Below are 24,338 nucleotides of genomic sequence, written 5' to 3'. Positions count from 1 at the left end.
CCATTAAACTGACCAAAACACATGCAGTCCCCCCGCCCCCCCCCCCCCCCCACCCCTAATTTAGCATCTCTATATCTCTAGTTCAATTACTCATACCATAACACGGTGTTGCTATGCTGGCAATGCTGACCGTAACCTTGCATTGCGTAGATATAGCATACGTACATGTCTGAGAAGTGCGAGAGAGAAAAAAAAATCACCTGCTGAAAAATATATCAAACACCAACTCAGTATACGTGTCTATTGTGTAACCTAATCGATTAGGTGACCACCACGATTATCGCCGTCCGTATGATGAAGTGTAATCAAGAGATCAATACAGAGAATAAGAAGTCGTATATGGGGTTACTAAGAAAAGGGAGAGAGCAGGGGTAGAAGGGAGCGGGGGGAGGAGAAGAGAGAGGGGGAGAGAAAGAGGGGTGGGGGAGTGTAGGCTGTACGGCGGGTGCTCTCTCGCCTCAATGTAGCGAGCAGCGGTGTCAGAGCGCTTTCAGACTGGAGAGAGTCGGACCGAACGAACTGGGGTTCCCAAATAACGGGAACATAGAGACAGACACACAGACGGATGGCGGGACAGAGCCAAAGAAAATATACCGCATAACGGGTACCGTGTTTGTTTTTCGTTCAGCTTTCGTTTAGTAAAAAAAAAGAAGAAGAAGGTTTATGTATTTATGTTTTATTTATCGATTGATTGCGTTTTAATTACCGACCTGTGAAATAGAGAGGGGGAGGAGCAAAAGCCAGATGGGGGTCCCTGTGTAGCCTTACTTATTATTTAATTATTTAAATGTATCAAATAATTTAATTGTAGGCTATATTTTATCATAATGCTGCTTTGTGTGCATGTATTCGTGAGCTGACCGATAGCAAGACTGCTAATAACCAAATATAAAGAACCCCAAATAACAACTTCACACTGAACAGTTGTTAAGCCTTTCTATTCCGACAATACACCTGCTATAACAGTAAGTTAAAAAAATAGTTTTTTAATGAAAGTAAAACTGGAGAGATATTTATTTAGAAGCTTAAACCAAAGCAAAGCCGATCGAGGAAAAGGAGGCCGCACACCTGTCTTGATAAGCAAAACATATGGAAATACCTTCAAGAATATAAGAAAATAAAATTCGATACAGTTGATATCTAGGATGTTTTGTAGCTACATACAGACCGAACTTTTACCAATGAGAAAATACCAGCGTTAGAGAGTCACACTACGTATTCTGTCAATGACTATCAACAGAAGCCTATTTTACATATAGCTGGCCTGGTGTCCCGACTGTCCGTCTGTGTGTTATTCTCAAGTGATGACCGTTGTCAGATCTATGAAGGGACCATACATCCACATCGATATGACAGAGGCACAAAACCAAAAATGTGAATGTAGCATAGGCTAGATACCAACTCAACCAAATATTCGTACCGCTAAACATATTTTGAAACGTCTACCTGGAAAGCATACGAAGAAAAGCAAAGAAGAACAGAAGACAAGCGCAATTCGAAGAAAACTGCAAATAAAAACCAAGACGACAGCGGATCATGTTTGTTCCCTTGCCGGTGCCGTTCGTCTTTCAGAGAACTGCTTCCGACTTCAGCGCCTGGCGTCTCAAGTCACCGCTGGCTCTACGCTCCAGCTCCGGTAAGACCTTTGCTTATTCCGCTATAGCTGTTTCATTGGCCATGCTCCTCTACATTCCACATGCATGAAAAAAACTGAGTCAGGAAATACCTGTCCACTGAACTAGCAAGTCCTTTAGATCACCTCTTGAATAATCAACAAGGATGAGAACATTTGGCTTGAATTGTTTATTCTCTCCGATTCGAATCACCCGCACTCCCCCCACCCAAAAGACGTTCGAATGTTTGTATAAAAATCCAAAGTGCAAAAAAACATATTATTCCCCAAAAAATTTCAAGGAAATGTGGTTCATTATTTACATCCTTTAAACAGTTGCCTATGTGAGGTGTCCCACGCTGTTCCAAGACCCTTTTCTCTCCCCACTTCCATCCCCATCTGTCTTCTCCGCTCCGTCTGCCTCTGTCTATGCACCCGTCTCTCCCGTTTTCGTCTCTTGGACGGTTAAGGGATTATTCATGTTAATTTATCGATCTGGCGGAGATCGATCCCAGGCCCGCGGAAAAAAAGAGGGACAGATGGTGAGAAATCTTGCGACAAGGCTGGGAGTGGAAAAGATTGAACGAATTACAGGCCATTCTACTTCAATTCTCATATTCTGCGTGAAGTTGATAGTCCTAGTCAACATATGTTATCAATTAATACAATTAGGATTTTTTTTGTTGTTGACTGTTTTGTTGTTGCAACAACATGTGGAGTATAATAACTATCTTGTCTTGAAGCATCTTTGACACTTTTTGGTGGTGGTGGTTCTATCTAACGACGAGAGCGAGGGAAGGGGGGCGGGAAGGTGATGCTGTCCCCGTCTCCATCCAAGTGGAAATTTCAAATGACAGATGGGACCGATTATATGCACTTCTCCCGGGTTGTGATGATCATGCAGGCTATCTCCTTAACTACATGTCACCAGGAGAAAAACGGTTGACATTTTTAATGAGTGCTGGTGGTGGAGGATGGCTTGACAGGTGCCCTGTATGTCCATTGCTTTTGCTGTGACCGAGAGGGGTGGGAAGAGGGGGACAGCCATCATAGGTCATTATTAAATTAAAGGAAAAGGTATAGGTTAGGAGGGAATAATAATGGACACATTTTGGAAGATGTTTAAAATTGAATAAAACAAATGGTGACATTAGTGATGCAGTTGAGGGGAGTTTGCATCTTTTTATTTTGTGAAAAGGGGTTATCCACTGATGATGCGAGATAATAATTGTATCCGCTTATGGGTTTACCCACGTATTTACCCCTAATGTTCAAGGTTGACCCACACATCCCTGGGTAACACGTTTCATAGCTTATTCCAGTATAGAGGTGTGAGTAGCATATAAAGTGAACATACTCCCATATGCATACTTGAATAGAAGGGTATAAGTCAATACTCATCTAAAACATGAGGGCTAGAAAAGTGAATATACCCCCTCTTTTTCTTCTGTCTTCTTTCATTCCTCCAAGTCCCATGAGGAAATGGGTAAAAACATAACACAAAGATGGTCGGTCAGCTAGTAAAGAGCATCTCTCTCTCTCGCTCTCTCTCTCTCTCTCTCTCTCTCTCTCTCTCTCTCTCTCTCGCTCTCTCTCTCACACACTCTCTCTCTCTCTTTCTCGCTCTCGCTCTCTCTCTCACACACTCTCTCGCTCTCTCTCGCTCTCTCTCGCTCTCTCTCGCTCTCTCTCGCTCTCTCTCTTACACACTCTCACACACTCTCTCGCTCTCTCTCGCTCTCTCTCAATCTCTCTCTCGCTCTCTCTCAATCTCTCTCTCGCTCTCTCTTGCTCTCTCTCAATCTCTCTCTCGCTCTCTCTGGCTCTCGGTCGAGTTGCCTGGCCTTCTGATCTAAAGATCAGATGATGGAGAGAGAGGGGGCTGCTGGGGGTTCAATCCCAGCATGCTTAGGGAGAGAGAGAGAGATGCCAAAGTGGGGGTGTTAAGGAGTGAAATAACTGGAGAAAGAGGGAGAGAGATTGGGCTACCAAGTGTATCTAAGCTAAGAACTCATGGGTTGCGTTGAATGCTGTATTTATGGCAAACCCACTAACCCCATAAAAGGGTTTTTCCGGACACCATTTCGACGGCAGTTTGTATTATCGTGGTGTTTTTGTTCGGATTTGCATGTCCAGTCAGAAAACACCGCATTAGGCAAAATGAGATTGGCTCAGATTTGGAGTTCAGATTTGGTTTGAAATGCATTTGGAATTGGTTTAAGGGTCAGTTTGCAAGTTTAGAAGAAGCTGAAGTATAGTATCAGAGGTATATGTGTAGAAGTAATAACATAGTAATACCCTATTAATAGTAATAGCATATGTTATTATATCCATAGAAAGATGAGGGAAATGTTACCGAAGTCTAATTGCAATAGATGGTTTTGGCAGAAATAAGTCAGGTACTTGACCTGCCATTACCCCGTTAGTGCCTTAGGCTTTGACGTTGGTCGAAGCCAGAACAAAGAAAACAAAATGCTTTTTTATTTAGCTTTAAAAGTTCCAGAGTTCTTTTTGCCCATGAAAAGCCATCAAATTCAGAGTGAGTCTGTCTGTCTGGTGAGAAACTGTGAATGTTTTGCAGCAGTGGTGATTCTTGCAGTCATCGAGTAAACTCCATGTTTTGACTGTCCAGGCAAATTTTCATCGAAATGACGTGGAAACAACGTTGGTTAAACCAGTGTGCGCCCAGTGGGTAGAGTTTATTTGAAGAGTTCACAGTTGCAGAGGCATAATATCTAACAGGATACATTTCTGCTCCAGCTATCCGACCACTCCACCACACACTGTTACCTCCATGCTGCTATAGAACTGCCTCCAGCCCACACCCCAACTCCTCACCTCTCTCTGTCCAGGAGGAGGCTGTGCACCTGGGCTTGGCGAGGGGAGAGAGGGGGGTGGATGGGTGAAGGCTTGGAGGCCTGCATTAACTGGTTAGTATTTGTGTGTGTGTGACAGCTCGGGTCTGCGAGAGAGGACGGACAGGTTGTGTACTTGATAACCTCACATTGAGGGAAATTATAGAGTTGTTTTATCTGAACCAGTAAGAATTCACAGTTTTTTTTAACCTTGCTCTGCTATTGATCAGGCTTCATTGACTACTCACTGTGTGTGTGTGTGTGTGTGTGTGTGTGTGTGTGTGTGTGTGTGTGTGTATAGATCGGATTTAAGCGGAACTTCAGCGAGTCCCAGTGCTAACATGATTGCGAATGACAATATGTCCACCAGGGTTTGTTAGGGACATAATGGGGAATCAATAAACACAACAGAGATGTCAATACAACATGCTTTATTGCATTAAGCCACCTCTCCCATCTCTGCCCCTAACACCGACCCACTCTATTTGTCTCTAGCTGCCTCTCTCTTAAACACACAGTCACACACACACTTGATTTTTTTACATTTTTTTTTAGGTCTGACGATAATGAACTCACTGCAGACCACTGATGTAGACTAGCTGTAGAGATGAGAAATATAAACGGACCTCTAGATCAGTGTTTCCCGACCCTGGTCCTCGAGTATCTCCATCATTACACATCTTCGTTGTAGCCCTGGACAAACACCCTATTGAGGGCTTGATGGTTAGTTAACAAGTTGAATCAGGTGTGCTTGTCCAGGGTTACAATACAAATGTGTGCTGTTGGGGATACTGGAGGACCAGGGTTGGGGAACACTGCTCTAGATATGGGAGGTAGATTTCGGCTCCCTAGCTTGGCTCCTACTGCCCATGTTACCATGGATACATTCATAGGCCATTAGATACATATAGTAATAAAGGTGAACACTGTCTCTCTTCTCTCTCTCCCTCCTCCACTCAGCTTCCCTTCAGAGCCTTGATGGTCACAAAGACCATTAGGAGCCAAATTGGCCTTATTCAGGACACAATGCTATATTTGACTAGCCTGAGTGAATTTGTGTACCGGTGTGTGCACGTCCTTGTACATCTTTGTGTGTGTCTATGTGTGTCTCCATGCAAGTGTCTTTGTGCATCTTTGCGTGCGTGTGTGGAATCTTTTGAGAGTGTGTGAGTGCCAGTGTCCATCGCACATTACCCAAAGGATCGGCAAGCACAGCAGGGCCTCCTTTTTCAATGCATAAACCTCTCAGTGTTCAATGGTCAGTGTCTGTACGCCCGTGGAATGGAACTCATTCTCAACCCTTAATCGAATGCACTTGGTCACAGGCCCCCTTTTCTCAAACAAACAAATAGCGTACAGCGTACAAGCAGGCACGTTGTAGTAAGTCATGTTTGTGCCCACATCTCATTCTACACTCCCCTCTCCCTCCCACAATACATTGCCTTGGCCCTGCAATAGTACTGGAGATGAATAGACTAGCGAGCTAGCCCGCCGACTACGCCATAGTAAAAAACCTGCAGGCTTTTCTGCTGATTAGCGGCTGATCTGGGGTCAGGGTTAGCCACCTCTTAATTAAACAGAATAATTTGGTTTCACACTGTACAGCAACATAACACTGGGAGAGAGGAGGGCGGTGCTTCGGCCCTTTGTGACACACGCCAGGCTGTTATCCCATCCCCTCTTGTGTGCTTCTCAATGAGGCCTGGAATGAAAAGAGGGAAAAGTGCCCTGAAGGAAAAAAGGGCCTGCTCTTTTGATTCCCGGGGGCTTATCATAACGAGGAAGAATGTGGGACTTTTTTCTGTTTTAGGAAGCGAATAGCGCCGGGGCTAAAGCACCTTGCTGATGAATTCAACTTTAGTTAGGGTGAGATTAAAAGGAAAAGAGAAGGATGCACAGTGTGTGTGTGTGTGTGTGTGTGTGTGTGTGTGTGTAGTGTAGCTCCACTCCTCTGCACACATGTTGGCAACAACAAACCGTATAGTTGGATTGAATAGACCCCAGAAACGTATCCTTTGTGTGGCCGGTTCATGTGTTTGTGTGGCCGGTTCATGTGTTTGTGTGGCCGGTTCATGTGTTTGTGTGGCCGGTTCATGTGCTTGTGTGGCCGGTTCATGTGCTTGTGTGGCCGGTTCATGTTTTTGTGTGGCCGGTTCATGTGCTTGTGTGGCCGGTTCATGTGCTTGTGTGGCCGGTTCATGTGCTTGTGTGGCCGGTTCATGTGCTTGTGTGGCCGGTTCATGTGCTTGTGTGGCCGGTTCATGTGCTTGTGTGGCCGGTTCATGTGCTTGTGTGGCCGGTTCATGTGCTTGTGTGGCCGGTTCATGTGCTTGTGTGGCCGGTTCATGTGCTTGTGTGGCCGGTTCATGTGCTTGTGTGGCCGGTTCATGTGCTTGTGTGGCCGGTTCATGTGTTTGTGTGGCCGGTTCATGTGTTTGTGTGGCCGGTTCATGTGTTTGTGTGCCTTGGCGGACAGACTGTTGCGCCGGTTGATACTTTTAGGTGATTAAAAGGGACTTGGTCCTGTTTGATTGAATGCCACCCCCCTCCCCCATTCCCCTCCACTGGTTAGGGCCGTTTTGGGAGAGATTTAGGCCCCCCCCCAATTTAATTTAGCGGATGGGAGTTATGATAATGAACGGATGGAAGAGGGGGGGGGGGGGGGGGGGGGTTGGAGGGATGGATGGATGGAGGGGGGGAAGGAGGGAGGGGAGGGTTCCCTTATTTACCTCAGGGACACTCTGTCCTTCCTTCCTCCCTCCTGCCGTTGCGAGTGCAAGGGGTGACTGCCAGGGGTTTGAGTGAAAAATGTAATATCATGCACCCACAAATGTATGCGTGCAGCAGACAGAAGTAACGTGACAACAATGGAGCGGAGGCTCTGCGTCCAGCTTTTAATAAATCGGAGTGGTCGGGCGCTTCAAACTCTTCTGCTGTGGGCTTTCACATCCCCCACCCCCCCATCCAACCCCACCCCAGCCCCTCCCATTCTCAAATGCAGATGCACTTTAGATACACGGCACACTCACATGTTTCCACTCACACATGCAGTATGTATGTCTGTACATACACAGGAATGTATTAACACTTGGTTGGACCAGAGTACCTGGAGGCTGTAGACAAGAGTACAGATACACAGATGCTACAGACACACCAAACTCATGCTCGTGTATGAACAATCAGATACCAATAGGCCATTGAGGAGTTTTAGTGTCTACTGAGTGTGCTCACAAAGGGTAGTCGGCCTTTAATACGGACACACATTTGCTTATCGGAAGGAAAAAGTCCTTTCCTCTGTTCCGTGCCCGCCGCCTTATCACAGTCCCCCTCTGTTCTTTTTCATCCTCTCGTTTTGCTCCAGGAGAGGAGTGCTCCGTCCTGAAATGAAATGAATCTGTTGTAGTACACCGCCACCTCCTCTCCCCCTAGCTCCCTCTCTCTCTCTCCCCCCTCTTTCCCCCTACCCCCAGCTCAATGTCATTCTCTCTTTACAGTATGGGGAGGGTTGAAGTCGTCACTTTAACCTCTCCATATTGGATATGAATCTTTTAGCCAGCCTCACTCTCGCAGTAATACTCCGAGAGCCCTAATCCACACACACATTTACACTTGCATGTTCTCACACACACACACACACACACGCACGCACGCACGCACACACACACACACACACACACACACACACACACACACACACACACACACACACACACACACACACACACACACACACACACACACACACACACACACACACACACACACACACACACACACACACACACACAAACCATCCTCTGGCCTTTTCTCCGGGGGGCTTCAATCAAACACATGGTTATAAATCTGTGTGCCTCACCAATGCAGCAGCAGCAACACTTTTTAAAGGCTACATCATTTTGAAGGCCCCTAGTGTGACAATAGGTATTTAGAGGCCTCTTTCCAGCCTTTCTTCTCCTCACAGCATATTGTTGTAGCCTATTTGGGCTGTGGCCTTGGTTGAAGCTACCCTTTATTAGGAGGAGTGTATTGAATGAGGAGGAGCCTGCATTGCAGAAAGAAGATAGAGAGCTACTTCTCCCTTCTCCCTAATTGCACCCCTCAGGGATTTGGGAGTGAAAGCATGCATGCATAGTGCTGAAGTAGGATAGGTAAAGCTGAAACCCCCATCACTACTCCACCGTATGAATATGGTAAATCTCCCGTCCGCTCGTGGCATAATTCTCTATAGAAAATGGGTCCTAGTATACCGGTATTCCTAAGGGGGATTTCCTAAGAAGATTCTGTTATTTAGGCTAGCTCTCCCTTCTCCTTTTTCTGGGGGGGGGGGGGGGGGTTAAAAGGCTAGCTAGCTGCTGCCCAATCCAACTATCACAGTGTCGCACACAGACCAGAACTGCTGTTGTAGACCCAATGTTCACTCACTAGCCCTATCGCTATCTTCTTCAGTCCGCGCATGGCTTTTTGCAGTCGTCGTTCCCCATCCCTACGCCTCTGTGTAGCTAGCTAGCCGGAGCAAGGTACATTTAGTCGCTGCCCTAAGGTAGTACAGACCGTGGTCAGGCACTGATGATTTTAAACAGATCATTTGCATTCTTAACATTTCCACTGGAATTAGCTTAGAGTTATTGCCTACTCCCCGTTGACCTTTAATAGATGGGCGAATCTGTGCTAGACTAAACGGGTCAATTCGAAGATGTCTCAATATAATGCATAATGAGTCTGACTATCTGTTTACGAATTCATATTTTATTGTGCCAAACATGCTAAATATTGAATGGAGAAATAACGTGTGTTGTCCGTACAGACGTCCCCTAAATAGGCTTCAATCCCCATGTCCCCCTGCTAGATATGCACAAATATTAGCGTTTGAATTTAGCCATGCTAAAATATGAATGCTAGTATCCTCAGATGCTACGTGCCTCAATCACGTGAGCTGAGGCGTGAGTATGCTTTTAGATGAAATGGGCTAAGTGTGTGTGTTTACCAGCCCCCCTCTTGGAGCAAAGTCTGTGGCCCTAACCCCTCTGCCCTCTTTTGTTTCGCTGTGAGGGGTGCAGGGGGGGTCCGGTGGGCTGACCTCTGACCTTTTTCCCCTCCTCACTGCCCCTCCCTCTGTTCTCCCTCCTTCTGCTAATTCATATGCAGCCGTCCCATCAACCCCCATTCTATTCTCCTCTTTCATCTGTCCACGCCTGGCCTATCTGTTGTGTCACGTCTCAAGTTCAAGGCCCGGAGCTTCGCAGTAGTTGGGCTATGCTGGCCATGACATTGAGTGAATTAGCTGTCTACTCTTTACATTAAAGACACCGATGAAGATATTTAGACATTGGGGTTAGAAGTGATTTTTTTATAAAGGGGGCTTGAAATGAAGAAATGGTGTTACATTTTTGTTATGGACTCAAAGTGCAATATAAGTGGAACGGATGTTGGAAAGGCTTTCTGAGCAGATAGAGAATGAGCAGATGGGATCCAGATTAGTTGGATATCCACTGAGACTAGTTTGTTTTGTGATACAATTCTTAGTCAGATCGTTAGTTTGATATTTTCTTTGTTACATTTGCTAGTGTTTCACGTACAGGCTTTCCAGTCCCGTGTGGCTCAGTTGGTAGAGCATGGCGCTTGCAACACCAAGGGTTGTGGATTTGATTCCCACGCGGGACCAGTATGAAGAAATAAAAAAGTTGGAAAATATATGCTCTCACTCTGCATAAAGAGCATTTGCTAAATGACAAAAATATAAACTCATGTGCACACACACACTGTTTGTGCAAATGCACACACTCCATTGCCAATGCTAGTACTTCTATGGTTCTCATTGACATTGAACATAACATGAGGACCAAATGTAAAATCACTATGAGAAAATGTCTCTATTGTGGACCCACACTGGAAGAAAAAGCCAAATGATCGCAATGAATGAAAATGGCCATTGGGTAAAACCCACATTCTGCGTTCTTTGTGGAAATTGCAGCTACACATCTCCCAAGGATGCCCGTCTGAATGCATTGTGGGAAGCAATTTGTGGCACCTCCGAGTGTTAGCAAATGACTGTGCTCATGGTATTCCTGGTCATAATGGAGCGCCGAGTAGCATAATTGAATGATTATTAAGGTGAACTCCAGGTGGTGCTCCTTTTTCACATTTTTTACTCTTTTTTTTTTTTAATGGTTCGTTGTAAACTATTTAAAGGGGGTGAGCGAGAGCAGTAGAGAAAGAAGGCGTAAGCAGGGATCAAACCCCCGCCGGCTGGGGGGCATATACAGTCCAGGGTCGGCAGCACTAATACCGTACGAGCCCCCGGCACTATACGACTGTATTTCAGGCACAAAGACCCTGTATTTCCCCGTAGTTTACCCTGTATTTCATCACATAGGAGAATATGATACTCTTTAGGTAACCTGTCAAATCTTTCTTTATGTCATGGCTTGGTAACAGCTGAGCCCCGCCCAGAGGAACTACTACGTAGGGGACCGGGAACTCTTGGCAGTCAAGAAGGCTCTGAAGGCGTAGAGGCACTGGCTGGAGGGGTCCAAGCACCCTTCCTGGTGTGGACGGACCACCGCAACCTGGAGTACATCAGGGCAGCGAAGAGGCTAAACCCGAGACAGGCCAGTTGGGCACTATTCTTCGCCAGGTTCCAATTCACGATTTCCTATAGGCCAGTCTCGAAGAATGTGAAGAAGGACGCCCTGTCTCGCCTCTATGACGCAGAGGAGAGGCAGGGAGAGAAGAACCCCATCATCCCTCCGTTCCGCATCATCACGCCAGTGGTATGGGATGTGGACGCCGACATACGGCAGGCCCTGCGTACAGAACCCGCACCTGTACAGTGCCCGGAGAACTGCGCCTACGTGCCCACAGGTGTGCTGGACCGCCTCCTTTCCTGTGTCGGGCCATCCTGGGATAGGCTGTACCATCGCCTGCCTGACAGAGAAGTACTGGTGGCCCACCTGGCTAGGGACGTCCAGGTTTACGTCTCTTCCTGCTCCATCAGTGCTCAGTCACGCAGACACCTCCTTTATGGAAAGCTCCTTCCCCTGCCGGTTCCACAACGACCCTGGTCTAACCTCTCGTGGACATTGTCACTAACATTTCCACCTCCCAGGGGAACACCACCTTTCTCGTCATTGTGGACCAATTTTCCAAAGCTTGTCGCCTCCGTCCTCTGCCTGGGCTTCCGTCGGCCATGCAAACCGTGCAGGCTCTTTTCACGCATGTCTTCTGGCACTATGGGATCCCAAAGAATATTGTGTCAGATCGTGGCCCTCAGTTCACCTCAGGGTATGGAAGGCGTTCATGGAACGCCTGGGGGTCACAGTCTCACCTCCAGGTATTGGGTGTGGAATTGACGAGAGACAGGGTGCTGAAATGACTAGAGAGGACAGGGTGCTGAAATGACTAGAGAGGACAGGGTGCTGAAATGACTAGAGAGACATGGTGCTGAAATTACTAGTCACATGGTGCTGAAATGACTAGAGAGAGGGTGCTGAAATGACAAGAGAGACATTGTGCTGAAATTACTAGTCACATGGTGCTGGAATTACTAAAGAGACAGGGTGCTGAAATGACCAGAGAGACAGGGTGCTGAAATGACCAGAGAGACAGGGTGCTGAAATGACCAGAGAGACAGGGTGCTGAAATGACCAGAGAGACATGGTGCTGAAATGACCAGAGAGACATGGTGCTGAAATGACCAGAGAGACATGGTGCTGAAATGACCAGAGAGACAGGGTGCTGAAATGACCAGAGAGACAGGGTGCTGAAATGACCAGAGAGACATGGTGCTGAAATGACCAGAGAGACAGGGTGCTGAAATGACCAGAGAGACATGGTGCTGAAATGACCAGAGAGACAGGGTGCTGGAATTACTAAAGAGACGGTGCTGAAATTACTAGAGAGACAGGGTGCTGAAATTACTAGAGAAACAGGGTGCTGAAATGACCAGAGAGATAGGGTGCTGAAATGACCAGAGAGACAGGGTGCTGGAATGACTAGAGAGACATGGTGCTGAAATGACCAGAGAGACAGGGTGCTGGAATTACTAAAGAGACAGGGTGCTGAAATGACCAGAGAGACAGGGTACTGAAATGACTAGAGAGACATGGTGCTGAAATGACCAGAGAGACAGGGTGCTGGAATTACTAAAGAGACAGGGTGCTGAAATGACTAGAGAGACAGGGTACAGGAAAAGAGCGAGTGTAAACCTCGTTGAACGACGCAGGACGATACCCGTAAAACACAATATATAAAGCCCACCGCATAACAGCTGCACCAACGCATAGGGACTCACACCACCAACAGACATGGGAACAATAACCGGCAAAGACAGCGAGAACAGAGGGCACATATATAACATACTAATCAGGGGAAATGGGAACCAGGTGTGTGTAATCAGACAAGACAGTCCGGGGTTGATGATAATGGATCCCGTTCAGTGAAGCCTAGAAAGCCAACGACGTAGACCTCCGGAACTGGTGAACAGAATGAGCAGCAGTACCGGGGGGGAGGGGGGGGGGGGGGTCCGTGTCAAATGATGTGCAGTTTTCCTTTACACTTCCATCTTATCACTCTATATTTATTGAATATGATGAATTATGTTTTTCACATGCATGTACATAATTATTAGCATCATTTGTAAATGAGTTTTAATTGATATACCGTACGTTATCAAATGATTGGGTAGACAATTGTTGTGCCAGTAAATCTGGAAGACAGACGTAATACATGAACAAGCTATTATTGGCTCTGAATACTTATGTAGATAAGGTATTTCTGTTTTGTTATTTTATGAATTCGTAAAAATGGCCAAAAACCTGTTTTTAATGGGGTATTGTGTGTAAATTGTTGAGGGAAAAAAATCTATTTAATACATTTTAGAATAAGGCTGTAAGGTAACAAAATTTGGAAAAAGTCAAGGGGTCTGAATACTTCCCGAATGCGCTGTACAAGCTGTTGTATATGTTTATATTTGGATACACCGCCTCACACCTTACAAGAAAACGTTCCTTTACTAATGAACCCAATTGTTTTTTAACAGTTTTGTTTCTCATTGAATTTTGGGGCAGCACCCAATAAACTCAATCAAACGACAGGAGTTTTATTTCACACATCATATCTCTCATTTCTCTTGCACACTCTCTCGCTCATGTAATGAGCACTACTGTACTTAAGAGGGGCTGTAGGTAGGATAGCAGGCTAGGAAATGAGAAATGACCCCCTCCAACACTCCTCTCCTTGATCCTTCCCCCAGGAAAGAATGAGAGAAAGAGAAGAGAGAGGTAGGAGGGATGGGTCGGATGAAGGGGGACAGACAGAAGGCATTAAAATTCATGGGCTTTTTATTTTCTGTGCTGAAAATCAATACTGTCTACTATGGATGAGGTGAACAGTGGACAAAAGTGGTTGCGGGGCCAGGGAGGGAGGGAGGAGTGGAGGAGAGGAGGGGGGGGGGGGGGGGGGGGGGGGGGGGTCGTCAATATTACCAGTGACACAGCCACTGCAGGCCAAGGTAAAAATAGGGCTGGACAGTGATGGGGGAGGGGAACCAAGGGTTCATTAAGTCTGACCAACGGTGTTGGCTGCACAACAGGCCCTATTGTCTGAGCATCAGGACACACCAAACAGCACCCCCACACACACCAGAAAAGTCCAGCCCTGACAGAGGACCATATAGGATTGTACATGTGCATACATATACCTGTCAGTCGGAATGCTTTGAAACAACACTCCTTGCCGTTCTATAGTGGTGGTAGTGGTGAGCTAGAGGGAAGATCTCCGCTGCACACACACACACACACACACACACACACACATATATATATATATATATATATATGTATATAGAATGAGGACCGGTGGTTACTATGGCGATAGGTGTGCGCTAGGGCCGGTGGTTTTGAGGCGTAAACCGTCATAAATAATGGATCCACATTGAAATGCAACAGGTTGCACCTCTGGCATGTTGGGTAAAATTGGCTTTTTGAAAATGTATTTTTCATAAGGATCGTCTCTGCACACGTGGGCTTTCCCATTTACATACGTTTGCATTTGAAATTTCCTCAACAGGTCAACGAGAATAGATAAGGGTTTATTAAATTCAGTCACTCACCAATTGGGTGCCAAAGCAATATCAAAGTGACAACTAGTAACTAGAATGTCTTGTGCGTAATATTTTCCAAACGGAATTGATTTTGCCGCAGTTAGAACGTTTTATGCCAAGTGAAAAGCTGGAAAATAAATTGTTACATCTTTACGTAATTATATTGAATCTCACATCATTCTGACTCTTTATCCCATTAATAGATATCAAATACATTTTAGAATGAGGCTGCAATGATGAACTTACAGTAACATTATTTATCAATTTTGATCAATATTGATCATTATTTATATATATTTTTTGCCAATACGGTGGTGTATTCTTCATACTCAGGTGTGTCCTCAGGAGAAACATGCCAACGTCAGCTGAAGAAATGAGCTGGATATTCAGTCAGAATATGGATGAGGCAGCTAACTCAATATGACTGAGAGAGAGTTGGTGTGTGGAGACTTTTTGAACATCATAGTATAAGAATATTTGAGTGAAGGTTGGACATATGAGTTTTTAGGGCACTTGGGAGTTGGAGTGAGTGAAATGTCATATAGGATGTATGCGGTGTGAATGCATGTGCCTGCATGCTTACATGTGGTGCATAACTGTGTGGGCACTATATTAGGAGAACAGTATCCACGGCTAGATAATGCCAATAGCATTGGTTATTTCTCTATGTACCAGAGTATGGTCCACTTAGCTCCCCGAGAAGGCAAAGTGCACAGAGTCAGAGTCTCGGACTCCGTCTGCGTATTGATAGGTAGGCTAATAAGTAGGCGTCCAGTCTAGGCAGGTGCAAGATGGATGTCGTGGATGGGAGGAACCATTTGAAGTGGCAATGTGTCTGGTTGGCAGTGGGCCAGGGCATCAATAAAGCCAACTAGAGTTTGAGAGCCAGTGAGAGCCATTGAAGGTCCATTTGTCTCAGGCGCAACAGCACTCCCCTGGACCCCGCAGTGACACAACCCCAAATTAGAACCACGGTGGTGGTATAGCACAGCCTCATTAACACTATACTGCAGGGGATGGTGCTCTGTGTGTGTGTGTGTGTGTGTGTGTGTGTGTGTGTGTGTGCGTACGTCTGTGTGTGTGTGCAACTAATGAATTGCATAGATAGAAGTGTCTCATTATGTGAAATAACATAGTAGTTATTGTTTGTGTTAACATGTAGTAGTTATTGTGCGTGTTAAAATATAGTAGTTATTGTGCGTGTTAAAATATAGTACTTATTGTTTGTGGTAACATATAGCAGTAATTGTGCGTGTTAACGTATAGTAGTTATTGTGTATGTTAATATATAATAGTTATTGTGCTTGTCAGCATATAGTAGTTATTGTTTGTGTTAACAAAGAGTAGTTATTGTGCGTTTTAACAAATAGTAGTTCTTGTTTGTGTCAACATATAGTAGACATAGTGTGTTAACACAAACTATATCTACTATATGTTAACATATAGTAGATATAGTTTGTGTTAACATATAGTAGTTATTGTTCTGGGTAACATATACTATTTATTGTTTTTGTTAACATATAATAGTTATTGTTTGTGTTAACATGTAGTAGTTATTGTGTATGTTAACATATAGTAGATATTGTGCATGTAAACACATGGTAGTTATTTTGTGTGTTAACATATAGTAGTTATTGTGTGTGTTAACATATAGTAGATATAGTTTGTGTTAACATATAGTAGTTATTGTTTGTGTTAACATATAGTAGTTATTGTTTGTGTTAACATATAGTAGTTATTGTTTGTGTTAACATGTAGTAGTTATTGTGCGTGTAAACACATAGTATTTATTTTGTGTGTTAACATATAGTAGTTATTATGTGTGTTAACATATAGTAGTTATGTTGCATGTTAACATATAGTAGTTATTATGTGTGTTAACATATAGTAGTTATTATGTGTGTTAACATATAGTAGTTATTATGTGTGTTAACATATAGTAGTTATGTTGCATGTTAACATATAGTAGTTATTATGTGTGTTAACATATAGTAGTTATTATGTGTGTTAACATATAGTAGTTATTATGTGTGTTAACATATAGTAGTTATGTTGCATGTTAACATATAGTAGTTATTATGTGTGTTAACACATAGTAGATATAGTTTGTTAACATATAGTAGTTATTGTTCGGGTTAACATATACTATTTATTGTTTGTGTTAATATATAGTAGTTATTGTATATTTTAACATATAGTAGTTATTGTGCTTGTTAACATATAATAATTATTGTTTGTGTTAACATGTACTAGTTTTTGTGCATTTTAACATGTAGTAGTAATTGTGAGTGTAAACACATTGTAGTTATGTTGCGTGGTAACATGTGGAAGTTATTGTTTGCGTTAACATATTGTAGATATTGTGCGTGTTAACATGTAGTTATTTTTTGTGTTAACATATAGTAGTTATTGTGTGTGTTAACATATAGTAGTTATTGTGTGTGTTAACATATAGTAGTTATTGTGTGTGTTAACATATAGTAGTTATTGTGTGTGTTAACATATAATAGTTATGTTGCATGTTAACATATAGTAGTTATTGTGTGTGTTAACATATAGTAGTTATTGTGTGTGTTAACATATAATAGTTATGTTGCGTATTAACATATAGTAGTTATTGTGTGTGTTAACATATAATAGTTATGTTGCATGTTAACATATAGTAGTTATTTTTTGTGTTAACATATAGTAGTTATTGTGTGTGTTAACATATAGTAGTTATTGTGTGTGTTAACATATAATAGTTATGTTGCATGTTAACATATAGTAGTTATTGTTTGTGGTAACATATAGTAGTTATTGTGTGTGTTAACATATAATAGTTATGTTGCATGTTAACATATAGTAGTTATTGTTTGTGGTAACATATAGTAGTTATTGTTTGTGTTAACATATAGTAGTTATTGTGCGTGTTAACATGTTGTTGTTTGGGTTAACACATAGTAGTAATTGTTTGTGTTAACATACAGTAGGTATTGTTTGTGTTAACATATAGTAGAAATTGTTTGTGTTAACATAAAGTAGTTGTGCGTGTTGACATGTAGTAGTTATTGTTCATGTTAACATAAAGTAGTTATTGTGAGTTTTACCATATAGTAGCCATTGTTTGTATTAACTTATAGTACTTATTTTTTGTGTTAACATACAGTAGGTATTGTTTGTGTTAACATCCAGTAGAAATTGTTTGTGTTAACATAAAGTAGTTGTGCGTGTTGACATGTAGTAGTTATTGTTCATGTTAACATAAAGTAGTTATTGTGAGTTTTACCATATAGTAGCCATTGTTTGTATTAACTTATAGTACTTATTTTTTGTGTTAACATATAGTAGTTATTGTTTGTGTTAACATATAGTAGTTATTGTTTGTGTTAACATATAGTAGTTATTGTTTGTGTTAACATATGGTAGTTATTGTTTGTGTTAACATATAGTAGTTATTGTTTGTGTTAACATATAGTAGTTATTGTTTGTGTTAACATATAGTAGTTATTGTTTGTGTTAACATATAGTAGTTATTGTTTGTGTTAACATATAGTAGTTATTGTTTGTTCTAACATATGGTATTTATTGTGAGTGTTAACATACAGGAGTTATGTTGCGTTTTAACATATAGTAGTTATTGTGCAAGTTAAGATATAGTAGGTATGTTCCGTTTTAATATATTGTAGTTATTGTTAACATATAGTACGTGATCAGCCCATGGCACTCTGGCAGGCCTCTGTTTGAATCAGCTCTCATTCGCCCCCACCTCACAGTAGAAGCCTCAAACAAGGTTTTAAAGACTGTTGACTTCAAGTGGAAACCTTCGGAAGTGCTATATGACCCCATAGACTCTGTATATTCGATAGGCAATGAGTTGAAAAACTACAAATCTCAGATTTCCCACTTCCTGGTTGGATTTTTCTCAGGTTTTTGCCTGCCATATGAGTTCTTTTATACTCACATACATCATTCACACAGTTTTAGAAACTTCACTATCCAATACTACTAATAATATGCATATATTAGCTTCTGGGCCTGAGGAGTAGGAAGTTTACTCTGGGCACGCTTTTTCACATTCACATCCGAATGTGAAAATGCTGCCCCCTATCCCAAACAGGTTTTAATGTGCGTTTTAACATATGGTAGTTATTGTTTGTGTTAACTTATAATAGTCATTGTGAGTGTTACCATGTAGTAGTTATTGTGCGTGTTAACATATAGTAATTATTGTGCGTGTTAACATGTAGTAGTTATTGTTTGTGTTAACATATAGTAGTTATTGTGTGTGTTAACATATAGTAGTTATGTTGCGTTTCATATATAGTAGTTATTGTTTGTGTTAACATATAGTAGTTATTGTTTGTGTTAACATGTAGTAGTTATTGTGCGTGTTAACATGTAGTATTATTGTGAGTGTTTCCATATAGTAGTTATTGTTTGTGTTAACATATAGTAGTTATTGTTTGTGTTAACATGTAGTAGTTATTGTGAGTGTTTCCATATAGTAGTTATTGTGAGTGTTTCCATATAATAGTTATTGTTTGTGTTAACATATAGTAGTTATTGTTTGTGTTAACATGTAGTAGTTATTGTGAGTGTTTCCATATAGTAGTTATTGTTTGTGTTAACATATAGTAGTTATTGTTTGTGTTAACATGTAGTAGTTATTGTGAGTGTTAACATATAGTAGTTATTGTGAGTGTTTCCATATAATAGTTATTGTTTGTGTTAACATATAGTAGTTATTGTTTGTGTTAACATGTAGTAGTTATTGTGAGTGTTTCCATATAGTAGTTATTGTGCGTGTTAACATATAGTAGTTATTGTTTGTGTTAACATGTAGTAGTTATTGTGAGTGTTTCCATTTGGTAGTTATTGTTTGTGTTAACATATAGTAGTTATTGTTTGTGTTAACATGTAGTAGTTATTGTTTGTGTTAACATGTAGTAGTTATTGTTTGTGTTAACGTATAGTAGTTATTGTTTGTGTTAACATGTAGTAGTTATTGTGAGTGTTTCCATATAGTAGTTATTGTGCGTGTTAACATATAGTAGTTATTGTTTGTGTTAACTTATAGTAGTTGTTGTGCGTGTTAACATAAAGTAGTTATTGTGCATGTGTCACGCCCTGACCTTAGAGAGCTTTTTATGTCTCTATTTTGGTTTGGTCAGGGTGTGATTTGGGTGGGCATTCTATGTTCTATTTTCTATGTTTTTGTATTTCCTTGTTTTGGCCAGGTATGGTCTCAATCAGGGACAGCTGTCATTTGTTGTCTCTGATTGGGAATCATACTTTGGTAGCTTTTTTCCCCTTTGTTATTTGTCGGAAGTTGACTTTTGTTAGTGGCACTATAGCCCTGTAAGCTTCACGTTTGTTTCTTCGTATGTTGTTTTGTAGGCGACATTTTAAATAAAAAGGAAAATGTACACTCAACACGCTGCAATATGGTACACTTCCTTCGACGGCCGTGACAGCATGGAAACATATAGTAGTTATTGTACATGGTAACATAGTAGTAATTGTGAGTGTTACCATATAGTAGTCATTTTTTGTGTTAACATATAGTAGTTATTGTTTGTGGTAACATATCGTTGTTATTGTGCGTGTTAACATATAGTAGTTATTTTTTTTGTTAACATATAGGAGTTATGTTGTGTGTTAATATATAGTAGTTATTGTTTATAATATAGTAGTCATTGTTTGTGTTACCATATAGTAGTCATTTTTTGCGTTAACATATAGTAGTTATTTTTTTTGTTAACATATAGGAGTTATGTTGTGTGTTAATATATAGTAGTTATTGTTTATAATATAGTAGTCATTGTTTGTGTTACCATATAGTAGTCATTTTTTGCGTTAACATATAGTAGTTATTGTTTTTGTTAACATATAGGAGTTATGTTGTGTGTTAATATATAGTAGTTATTGTTTATAATATAGTAGTTATTGTTTGTGTTAACATATAGTAGTTTTTTTGCGTGTTAACATATAGTAGTTATTGTTTGTGTTAACATGTAGTAGTTATGTTGCGTGTTAACATATAGTAGTTATTGTTTGTGTTAACATGTAGTAGTTATGTTGCATGTTAACATATAGTAGTTATGTTGCATGTTAACATATAGTAGTTATGTTGCATGTTAACATATAGTAGTTATTGTTTGTGTTAACATATAGTAGTTATTGTTTGTGTTAACATATAGTAGTTATGTTGCATGTTAACATATAGTAGTTATTGTTTGTGTTAACATATAGTAGTTATTGTTTGTGTTAACATATAGTAGTTATGTTGCATGTTAATATATAGTAGTTATTGTTTGTGTTAACATACAGGAGCAATTGTTTGTGTAATCATGTAGTAGTTATTGTGCATGTTAACATGTAGTAGTTATTGTGCGTGTTAACATATTGGAGTTATTGTTTCTATTAACATGCAGTAGTTATTGTTTGTGTTTACATGAAGTAGTTATTGTTTCTATTAACATGCAGTAGTTATTGTTTGTGTTTACATGAAGTAGTTATTGTTTCTATTAACATGCAGTAGTTATTGTTTGTGTTTACATGAAGTAGTTATTGTTTCTATTAACATGCAGTAGTTATTGTTTGTGTTTACATGAAGTAGTTATTGTTTGTGTTTACATGAAGTAGTTATTGTTTCTATTAACATGCAGTAGTTATTGTTTGTGTTTACATGAAGTAGTTATTGTGCGTGTTACCATATCGTAGTTATTGTGTGTGTTAACATATAGTAGTTATTGTGCATGTTAACATATAGTAGTTATTGTGCATGTTAACATATAGTAGTTATTGTGCATGTTTACAAATAGTAGTTATTGTTTGTGGTAACATATAGTAGTTATTGTGAGTGTTAACATATAGACATTATCTATTGTGTTAACATACAGTAGTTATTGTGCGTGTTAACGTATAGTAGCTTTTGTGCCTGTTAACATATGGTAGCTATTGTGCATGTTTACAAATAGTAGTTATTGTGCATGTTAACATATAGTAGTTATTGTGCATGTTTACAAATAGTAGTTATTTTGCACGTGAACATATTTTAGTTCTTGTTTGTGTTAACGTACATTAGGGACTGTTTGTGTTAAGATATAGTAGTTTTTGTGCAAGTTAACATATAGTAGTTATTGTGCTTGTTAACATATAGTACTTATTGTGTTTGTTAACATATAGTACTTATTGTGTTTGTTAACATATAGTAGTTATTTTGCATGTTAACATACAATAGGTATGGTTTGTGTTAAGATATAGTCGTTTTTGTGCATGTTAATAAATCCTCTTGAAACTAGGGGGCACTATTTATATTTTTGGAAAAATAACATTCCCAAAGTAAATCGCCTTTTTCTCAGGACCAGATGCTAGAATATGCATATAATTGACAGCTTAGGATAGAAAACACTATAAAGTTTCCAAAACTGTCAAAATATTGTCTGTGAGTATAACAGAACTGATATTGCAGGCGAAACCCTGAGGAAAAACCAATCAGGAAGTGCCTCTTGTTTTGAAACCGTTGTGTTCCTATGCAACCCTATTGGCCATTGAAAAGGATATCAACCAGATTCCTTTTTTCTACGTATTCCCTAAGGTGTCTACAGCATTTTGACGTAGTTTCACACCTTTATGTTGAAGAATGAGCGTAAACGACTACATTGCGTAAGTGGCCAGCTGAGGGCTCTCAGAGTGATTCTTGCGTAAAAGACAGAGGTAGTCATTTTTCCTCTCGCTCCTACTGAAAAGCCAATTGTCCCGGTTGATATATTATCGAATAGACATTTGAAAAACACCTTGAGGATTGATTATAAAAAACGTTTGCCATGTTTCTGTCGATATTATGGATATCATTTAGATTATTTTTTTTGCCGTTGTTGTGACTGCTATTTCCGGTGGATTTCTTAACATAACGTGACCAACAAATGGAGGTATTTTGGATATAAAAATAATGTTTCTTCGACTTGTAATATAACTTTTTGAAGTTTTTGTCCGACGTAACGCTGACCAGAATGAGCGTTTGGATATGTATACCAAACACGCTATCAAAAGAAGGTATTTGGACATAAATAACAGACATTTTCGAACAAAACAAACATTTATTGTGGACCTGAGATTCCTGGAGTGCTTTCTGATGTAGATTATCGAAGGTAAGGGAATATTTATCATGTCATTTCTTGTTTATGTTGACGCCATCAATGCGGCTATTGTGACTTTTACTTCTGAGCGCTGTCTCAGATTATTGCATGGTTTTCTTTTTCCGTAAAGTTTTTTTAAAAATCTGACACCGGCTGCATTAAGGAGAGGTATGTCTATAATTGTAAATGTGTATAACTTGTATTATCATCTACATTTATGATGAGTATTTCTGTTGAATGATGTGGCTATGCAAAATCACTGGATGTTTTTGGAACTAGTGAATGTGACGCGCCAATGTAAACTCATATTTTGATAAATATGAACTTTATCAAACAAAACATACATGTATTGTGTAACATGAAGTCCTATGAGTGTCATCTGATGAAGATGATCAAAGGTTAGTGATTAATTTGATCACTATTTGTGGTTTTTGTGACTCTGGCTGGAAAATCTTTGGCTGGAAAAATGGCTGTGTTTTTCTGTGGCTACCTAACATAATCGTTTGTGGTGCTTTTGTTGTAAGGCATACTTGAAATCGGACACTGTGGTGGGATTAACAACAAGATTAGCTTTAAAATGGTATGAGATACATGTATGTTTAAGGAATTTTAATTATGAGATTTTTGATGTTTTGAAAATGGCGCCCTGCACTTTCACTGGCTGTTGTCATATCGCTGCCGTTAACGGGATTGCAGCCATAAGAAGTTTTAACATATAGTAGTCATTGTTTGTTTTAACATGTAGTAGTTATTGTTTGTGGTAACATATAGTAGTTATTGTTTGTGGTAACATACAGTAGTTATTGTGCATGTTAACATATGGTAGTTATTGTGCGTTTTACCATATAGTAGTTACTATGCGTTTTAACATATAGTAGTTATTGTTTGTTAACTTATAGTAGTTATTGTTTGTGTTAACACACAGTAGTTATTGTTTGTGTTAACATATAGTAGTTATTGTTTGTGTTAACACACAGTAGTTATTGTTTGTGTTAACATATAGTAGTTATTGTTTGTGTTAACACACAGTAGTTATTGTTTGTGTTAACATATAGTAGTTATTATGCGTGTTAATATACATTTGTTTCTGTGCGTGTTTACATATAGTAGTTTTTGTGAGTGTTAACATATAGTACTTATTGTGTGTGTTAACATATAGTAGTTATGTTACATGTTAACATATAGTAGTTATTATGCGTGTTAACGTATAGTAGTTTTTGTGAGTGTTAACATATAATAGTTATTGTTTATGTTAACATTTAGTAGTTATGTTACATGTTAACATATAGTATGTATTGTTTGTGTTAACATATAGTAGTTATTATGCGTGTTAATGTATAATAGTTATTGTTTGTGTTAACATATAATATTTATTGTTTGTTTTAACATACTAGTTATTGTTTGTGTTAACATATAGTAGTTATTGTGCGTTTTAATATGTAGTAGTTATTGTTTGTGGTAATATATAGTAGTTATTGTGCGTTTTAATATGTAGTAGTTATTGTTTGTGTTAACATATAGTTGTTATTATCAAATCAAATCAAATGTATTTTGTATAGCCCTTCGTACATCAGCTGATATCTCAAAGTGCTGTACAGAAACCCAGCCTAAAACCCCAAACAGCAAGCACGATGGCTAGGAAAAACTCC

At 40.2% G+C, this 24,338-nt stretch overlaps 1 protein-coding gene across 2 annotated transcripts in view; it reads left to right on the top strand.

Annotated features, from left to right (window-relative positions):
* The first annotated feature begins 464 nt into the window (after positions 1-464).
* LOC110496210 (POU domain, class 2, transcription factor 2-like) overlaps positions 465-24,338 on the top strand; it is a 69,550-nt gene continuing 45,676 nt past the window's right edge. For both annotated transcript variants that reach the window (XM_021571981.2, XM_036952768.1), the window contains exon 1: positions 465-1,636. In XM_021571981.2, coding sequence (XP_021427656.2) covers positions 1,537-1,636 — 100 coding nt within the window. In that variant the 5' untranslated portion in view covers positions 465-1,536. The remainder of the gene's footprint in view (positions 1,637-24,338) is intronic.

The sequence above is a fragment of the Oncorhynchus mykiss genome, chromosome 18 (assembly GCF_013265735.2).
Source record: "Oncorhynchus mykiss isolate Arlee chromosome 18, USDA_OmykA_1.1, whole genome shotgun sequence".
NCBI classification, from domain to species: Eukaryota; Metazoa; Chordata; class Actinopteri; order Salmoniformes; family Salmonidae; genus Oncorhynchus; species Oncorhynchus mykiss.
This window is presented reverse-complemented; position numbering and strand designations above follow the sequence as displayed.